Source organism: Trichomycterus rosablanca, chromosome 26 (assembly GCF_030014385.1).
Source record: "Trichomycterus rosablanca isolate fTriRos1 chromosome 26, fTriRos1.hap1, whole genome shotgun sequence".
Taxonomy (NCBI): Eukaryota; Metazoa; Chordata; class Actinopteri; order Siluriformes; family Trichomycteridae; genus Trichomycterus; species Trichomycterus rosablanca.
In genome coordinates this window covers 17995601-18003100 of record NC_086013.1, presented here as the reverse complement: position 1 = coordinate 18003100, position 7500 = coordinate 17995601, and the positions used below count along the sequence as shown (strand labels likewise).

The window sequence follows — 7500 nt, the reverse complement described above, 5'->3', positions numbered from 1 at the left end:
CGTTTTAAAAGAGCAGGGTCCACTCAGAACAGACCTCGCGTTGGTCGTCCAAAGAAGCTGAGTGCACGTGCTCAGCGTCACATCCAACTGCTGTCTTTGAAAGATAGGCGCAGGAGTGCTGTCAGCATTGCTGCAGAGATTGAAAAGGTGGGGGGTCAGCCTGTCAGTGCTCAGACCATACGCCGCACACTACATCAAATTGGTCTGCATGGCTGTCACCCCAGAAGGAAGCCTCTTCTGAAGTCTCTACACAAGAAAGCCCGCAAACAGTTTGCTGAAGACATGTCAACAAAGGACATGGATTACTGGAACCATGTCCTATGGTCTGATGAGACCAAGATTAATTTGTTTGGTTCAGATGGTCTCAAGCATGTGTGGCAGCAATCAGGTGAGGAGTACAAAGATAAGTGTGTCATGCCTACAGTCAAACATGGTGGTGGGAATGCCATGGTCTGGGGCTGCATGGGTGCAGCAGGTGTTGGGGAGTTACATTTCATTGAGGGACACATGAACTCCAATATGTACTGTGAAATACTGAAGCAGAGCATGATCCCCTCCCTCCGGAAACTGGGTCGCAGGGCAGTGTTCCAGCATGATAATGACCCCAAACACACCTCTAAGACGACCACTGCTTTATTGAAGAGGCTGAGGGTAAAGGTGATGGACTGGCCAAGCATGTCTCCAGACCTAAACCCAATAGAACATCTTTGGGGCATCCTCAAGCGGAGGGTGGAGGAGCGCAGAGTCTCGAATATCCGCCAGCTCCGTGATGTCGTCATGGAGGAGTGGAAAAGCATTCCAGTGGCAACCTGTGAAGCTCTGGTAAACTCCATGCCCAGGAGAGTTAAGGCAGTTCTGGGAAATAATGGTGGCCACACAAAATATTGACACTTCAGGAACTTTCACTAAGGGGTGTACTCACTTTTGTTGCCGGTGGTTTAGACATTAATGGCTGTATATTGAGTTATTTTGAGGGAAGAATAAATTTACACTGTTATATAAGCTGCACACAGACTACTTTTCATTGTGTCAAAGTGTCATTTTGTCAGTGTTGTCCCATGAAAAGATATACTTAAATATCTGCAGAAATGTGAGGGGTGTACTCACTTTTGTGATACACTGTATATACACACACAAACATACACACTATTTACAATATAACACATACTATGTACAAAATACTCACACTATATATAGGGTGTCCCAAAATTCACGCAAGATTTGAATTTGGACCATTCTTCATTAGAAAATGCGGCTGGTCAGGCAATAACAGTTAATGGTGCTCGCTATCGCGACATGAGAATCCAGCTTTTTGTGCCTAAATTGCAAGATATGGATGTGGACGACATGTGGTTTCCACATGCCATACAGCCCGAGAAACAATTCAATTACTGCATGAGTCTTTTCCTGGTCGTGTAATTTCCCGTTTTGGTGATCAGAATTGGCCGCCCAGATCATGCGATTTAACGCCGTTGGACTTTTTTCTTTGGGTTTTTTTTAAGTCTAAGGTTTATGCCATCAAGCCCACGACCACCCACGCCTTGAAGGAGGAAATTGAGCGCTGTATCAACGAAATTCAGCCACAATTATGCAAAACGGTCATGGAAAATTTCGACAAAAGAGTGCGTATGTGCCGTGGAGGCCATTTACCCAATATGCTATTCCATACATAACCCTATACTGTATACTTTATGAATCAATTAAAAAATTACAATTTTTAATTAAAAACCTGTGTTCTCTATCAAAATTACTTCTTGCGTGAATTTTGGGACACCCTGTATATATACACTTTATACATTACACACATTCTATATACATAATATAATCACACACTATATACACTATATACACACAATATGCACACTGTATATACTCTAAACACACTATACTCAATGCATATATAGATAAACAATATATACAGTATATACACACACACACATATATTCATTTATTTGCAGTGAAGCTTCCAGAAGAATTCTCCTCGAGCCCTGAATAAGCGGTTCTCTCTCCGCCGTCTGTACGTGGGTACTGGATCAGTGTTCCTGAGTGTTTGAGGTTCTGTGTTAGTGATTATTAAACCGGCGCTGGTCTGTGTGTCTCTGCAGGAGATCGATGTTGAGGTGAGGAAGGAGATTGAAGATGCTGCTCAGTTCGCCACCACAGACCCCGAACCCCCTCTGGAGGATCTGTGTAACCACGTCTACTGCAACGAGCCCCCCATCGAGGTGCGCGGCACCAGCCCCTGGGCCAAGCTCAAATCCGTCAGCTAAACGGCTCCCAGATACCCGAAATATACCGATAATACCCACCATATCAGCTCTGCACCCCGTCAAGAGATAAAGGGCCGGATCAGGAAGTAGTGATGTTAGATGTTAGCAGCTGATGTCATGCTAACTCATCTGGGTTTTGGTTACAGTTACAGTTCTCAGTAATTTTGGGATCTTTAAAAATGCATTAATTTGGTTTTTGGCTCCCACGACGTTCTCAACATCACGGCTGTGAAACTTCATACAGATCTGAACATCTCTGATTATAAAATGATTTATTTATGTGTATGAAATGTATTTGCCAACAAATTTGTGCCTAATAATAATAAATCAAACAATTTATCGAAGACTTTAGTGTTTATTCTCGATCTGAAACAGAGAAGTTGTTGGGTTTTACTGCTGTCTCTTGTTTTTTGACCATAAAAATCTTTTGTTCCTGCTACTCAAGTGTAAATACACTATATGGCCAAAAGTATGTGGACACCTCGTCTAAAGGTTAATTTCGGGATTTTTAAACAACACTTGCTATCAGGTGAATACATTTAGTTATATTCAATCAATAGTATTTTATTATATTGCTTTCAAGATTTTGACAACAGTTTGGGGAATGCCCTTTTTGTGTCACTCTGATTGTTATATATGATCAGTTATTATGATGAGTTTGGTGTGGAGGAACACCAGCGACCTGCACAGAACCCTGAACACTTTTGCAGTGAACCTGGAACTGGAGTTTCCAGCACGACCAACAGTGGTGCCTGGATTCACATCTGCTTATTTCACTTAAAGGAGCAGAGACTGTTATAGATGCACATAGAAGTGGGACCACTGCACAATAATTCTTGTGGTTTTGGAATTATATGTCCAACAAGCCCATAAAACAGGTGATCAAAACTGTAACTCTATTTCTGTAGAAATGGCTCATTGTTTTATACCCTCTTCCCCAAATGTAATCAGGTACACACCCAGATGCCACATCAATCCATCACACACACACACACACACTTCACACACTTGTACCTGCAGTTAATATAGAGCAGCCAATCCACCTCCTGCTGTGTTTTTTGCTTCGTGTGGTCGAAGGAAACCAGAGGTAAGGATTAAACCCAGGACGCTGGAGCGGTGTGACACCTACACCATCTGCTGTGTCATTGTGCTGGTTCAGGTAAACTGGCCGCACTGTTACCTCTGAGTGTGAGTCGGCGAGTGAAAGGGTGACGGTGCATTTCTCCAACCAGTGAACCGTTCTTCAAAGTCTTGTTGGGCGGCTCGGTGGGTAGCACTGTCACCTCACAACAAGAAGGTCCTGGGTTCGATCCCCAGGTGGGACGGTCCGGGTCCTTTCTGTGTGGAGTTTTGCATGTTCTCCCCGTGTCTGTGTGGGTGAACTGGAGACACTAAATAGTTCATGAGTGTGTTTGATATTAAACCTGAACTGATGGATCTTGTGACCTGTCCTGTCATGACTGTAACCAAAACATGAGGTAAGGTAAAATCATAATAAATCATAAATATGTTCTATAGCATTAAAATATTAATATTAATACTAATCTGAATTTAATTTGTAGTTGTTTGTGACGTCAGCGCCACGTGACCTCGCTCCGCCCCACAGGTGAGGGAGGGGGCGCTGTTTGCCACTCAGACCGGAAGCAGCTCGGGTTCTGTAGAGGTTCCGACTCTGAACTTTAGTTCTAGTTTAGTGGAACTGGAGTGATTGAGGAGTGGAGGTTCGGTCCCAGTTCGGCCCGGTTGGTGTTGATCGGAGGGGTGCAGATCCACCCCGCCTCGGTGAATCAGCCTCTGTAGCGCCGACACGGAGCGCTTTGATCTTGAGTGGAAGAATTCGGGAGTGTTTGAAGATGCCGCTCGCGCAGTTCGCGGATCCGTGGCACAAACCGGCGGTGGGATTGTTAGAGCACGAGGTAACCACAGCAACGAATAGAGTTCAATTCTACTGAGTTCTATTACTCTTATTATTATGGGATAGAACCTGAACTTTGGCTTCTAATCGGAAGTTCAGTGTGCAGAAAGTTTTCACACACACACACACACACACACACACACACATCTCTTTCGTGTCACTGACACTTTGTATCCTTGGTATTTCACCCCGCTGTTGATCGTAAGACAGTGTAGCTCACTGGACTAGTAATCAGAAGGTTTTTGGTTCATGCTCCACCACTGTCAGGTTGTCACTGTTGGGCCCTTGAGCGAGGCCCTTAATCCTCTATTGCTCAGACTGTATACTGTCACAGTACTGTAAGTCACTTTGGATAAAAGCGTCCGCTAATCGTTGCAGATGTAAAATAATGATCAGCTGTTTTTACTTCACAAAAACGTTGTTGTGTTTCTTTGTGAGGTCGATCATTACGGTACAGCCTGTCCACAGAACAAATCATAAACTCAAGAATGATTCAGATCTAGTCAGGGATCCGAGAGCGCCGTGCAGATCTGCAAATACATACAGGAGAGTCTAAAATGAAAATGGTTTGAACAGCTACCAGAACCACGATCACTCGGTCTGTTTATGTAAGATGTCGCACCACCAGGATCTTCACTGATGATCTGCAAGATTAGCAAGAAACGTCTGTCTTCTGATGAGACGAAAGCAAAACTTATCTTTAAATCTAAGGAAAACCCCAGAAACCATTTCTGCTGTAAAATACGGTGGTGGTAGCATCACATCATGGAGATCATTAGTAGCAGGGATTGGAGGTCTGGTTTGCTTCTCTCTGCTGAAAAGCTTAAATAAGTGAAATGATGCCATCGCAGAACTGGTGGGATTTATAATGTAAGGGTCTCAGTCGAAGTTCTGATGCAGACCTCAGCCAGCGCTCGGTTTGTGGTGAGAGATCCTGATCGCTGCTGCACCACCAACCGTCACTAAACGAGCTGCACAAACCAGAGACCAGAATGACTTCACACCATGCAAACACTACTGGGGGGTGAATACTTCTGAACTCCCATTATTGCTTTGCTTTGATGTCTGCTGGTTTTCTCTGTTCCCAGTTGGACTGAGTTAGTTATGTAGACATTAAAGGGGGTTGAATAGTTTCGAGTCTCTAAATCAAACCCACACGCCGTGTTTAGTAACGTGGCTGAGAAAGTGTCACCAGATCTGTGATGAGATTGGAGATGAGTGGAGTGGTTTCTTTACCATTTTGGTGTAGAAATATCTGGAGGAAAATCTAAAGTGTGAGCAGGAGCGTTTGTGCAGAAGTTTGTGCACCCCTGTTTTCTACATTGAATAGTAAATGTACCAGAACTTTCTGGACACGCCACTGTGTTGTACAATAAAATCAGCAAATACATCAAACTGTGCAGGAGAGAACTGGAGCAGGGGTGCACAAACTTTAGGGTTTGAGATTCAGGTTCAGTATGTTGGTGAAGGTTAACGTTGAGGTGTGTAGAGTTTGAGGTGTGTAGATGTGTGTAGATGTTTCTGTTGGAGCTTCTCTGTTGGAATTCCTGAGATGTTTGAGCTTAACGTGTCTGATCTTGTTTTCGGCAGGATGATTCAATGGGGGACGACTTTCCACCAATCACGGTAAGTCTCTGTGTGTGTGTGTATGTGTGTGTGTGTGTGTGTGTGTGTGTGTGTATGTATGTGTGTGTGTGTATATGTGTGTGTGTGTGTGTGTGCACTATATGGCCAAAAGTTTGTGGACCATGAGCTTCTGTGTAAGAGCACTGCAAAACCCTGATGGAAGATCACACACTCCTGATTGTGAGGAGAACCTGATGAAAGATCTAAGCACTCTCACCAGAAGCTTGTTGATGATTGAAAGCATCTGATTGTGGTGAGAAGAACCAGGGAACTGAATATTAGGTGCTGACGCCCTCACTGGCTGAAGGGCTGCAGGTTGGCACACGCCTTTACCTACAGGGGTGAAGCTGCAGATCCTCACAGAGAGTCCAGAGTGTGTGTGTGTGTGTGAGAGAGAGAGAGAGAGAGAGAGAGAGAGAGAGAGAGAGAGAGAGAGAGAGAGAGAGAGAGAGAGAGTGAGAGTGTGATTGTGTGTGTGTGTGTGTGTGAGAGAGAGAGAGAGAGTGTGTGTGATTGTGTGTGTGTGTGTGTGAGAGAGAGTGTGTGTGTGTTTGTGAGAGAGAGAGAGAGAGAGAGTGTGTGTGATTGTGTGTGTGTGTGTGTGTGTGTGTGTGTGTGTGTGTGTGAGAGAGAGAGTGTGTGTGTGTGTTTGTGAGAGAGTTTTCTGTGAGTGTGTGTGTGTGTGTGTGTGTGTGTGTGTGTGTGTGTGTGTGTGTGTGTGAGAGAGTGAGTGTGTGATTGTGTGTGTGTGTGTGTGAGAGAGAGAGTGTGTGATTGTGTGTGATTGTGTGTGTGTGAGTGTGTGTGTGTGTGTGAGAGAGAGTGTGTGTGTGTGTGTGAGAGAGTGAGTGTGTGATTGTGTGTGTGTGTGTGTGAGAGAGAGAGTGTGTGATTGTGTGTGATTGTGTGTGTGTGAGTGTGTGAGTGTGTGTGTGTGTGTGTGAGAGAGAGTGTGTGTGTGTGTGTGAGAGAGTTTTCTGTGAGTGTGTGTGTGTGTGAGAGAGAGTGTGATTGTGTGTGTGTGAGTGTGTGTGTGTGTGTGAGAGAGTTTTCTGTGTGTGTGTGTGTGTGTGAGAGAGAGTGTGTGTGTTTGTGAGAGAGTTTGTGTGTGTGTGTGTGAGAGAGAGTGTGATTGTGTGTGATTGAGTGTGTGTGTGTGATTGTGTGTGTGATTGTGTGTGTGTGTGTGTGTGTGAGAGAGAGTGTGTGTGTGTTTGTGAGAGAGTTTTCTGTGAGTGTGTGTGTGTGTGTGTGTGTGTGTGTGAGAGAGAGAGTGTGATTGTGTGTGATTGAGTGTGTGTGTGAGTGTGTGTGTGTGAGAGAGAGAGAGAGAGAGAGTGTGATTGTGTGTGATTGAGTGTGTGTGTGTGTGATTGAGTGTGTGTGTGTGAGAGAGAGAGAGAGTGTGATTGTGTGTGATTGAGTGTGTGTGTGTGTGATTGAGTGTGTGTGTGTGTGATTGAGTGTGTGTGTGTGAGAGAGAGAGAGAGTGTGATTGTGTGTGATTGAGTGTGTGTGTGTGTGATTGAGTGTGTGTGTGTGTGTGAGAGAGAGAGAGAGTGTGATTGTGTGTGATTGAGTGTGTGTGTGTGTGATTGAGTGTGTGTGTGTGAGAGAGAGAGAGAGTGTGATTGTGTGTGATTGAGTGTGTGTGTGTGAGTGTGTGTGTGTGTGTGTGAGAGAGAGAGA

At 44.6% G+C, this 7500-nt stretch overlaps 2 protein-coding genes across 4 annotated transcripts in view; both read left to right on the top strand.

Annotated features, from left to right (window-relative positions):
- pdha1a (pyruvate dehydrogenase E1 subunit alpha 1a) overlaps positions 1–2614 on the top strand; it is a 12119-nt gene extending 9505 nt beyond the window's left edge. For all 3 annotated transcript variants that reach the window (XM_062988456.1, XM_062988454.1, XM_062988455.1), the window contains one exon: positions 2106–2614. In XM_062988456.1, coding sequence (XP_062844526.1) covers positions 2106–2270 — 165 coding nt within the window. In that variant the 3' untranslated portion in view covers positions 2271–2614. The remainder of the gene's footprint in view (positions 1–2105) is intronic.
- A 1304-nt stretch (positions 2615–3918) lies between these two features.
- The window catches only part of rps6ka3a (ribosomal protein S6 kinase a, polypeptide 3a), a 14985-nt gene continuing 11403 nt past the window's right edge, over positions 3919–7500 (top strand). The window contains exons 1-2 of the mRNA XM_062988262.1: positions 3919–4186; positions 5776–5811. Coding sequence (XP_062844332.1) covers positions 4124–4186; positions 5776–5811 — 99 coding nt within the window. The 5' untranslated portion in view covers positions 3919–4123. The remainder of the gene's footprint in view (positions 4187–5775; positions 5812–7500) is intronic.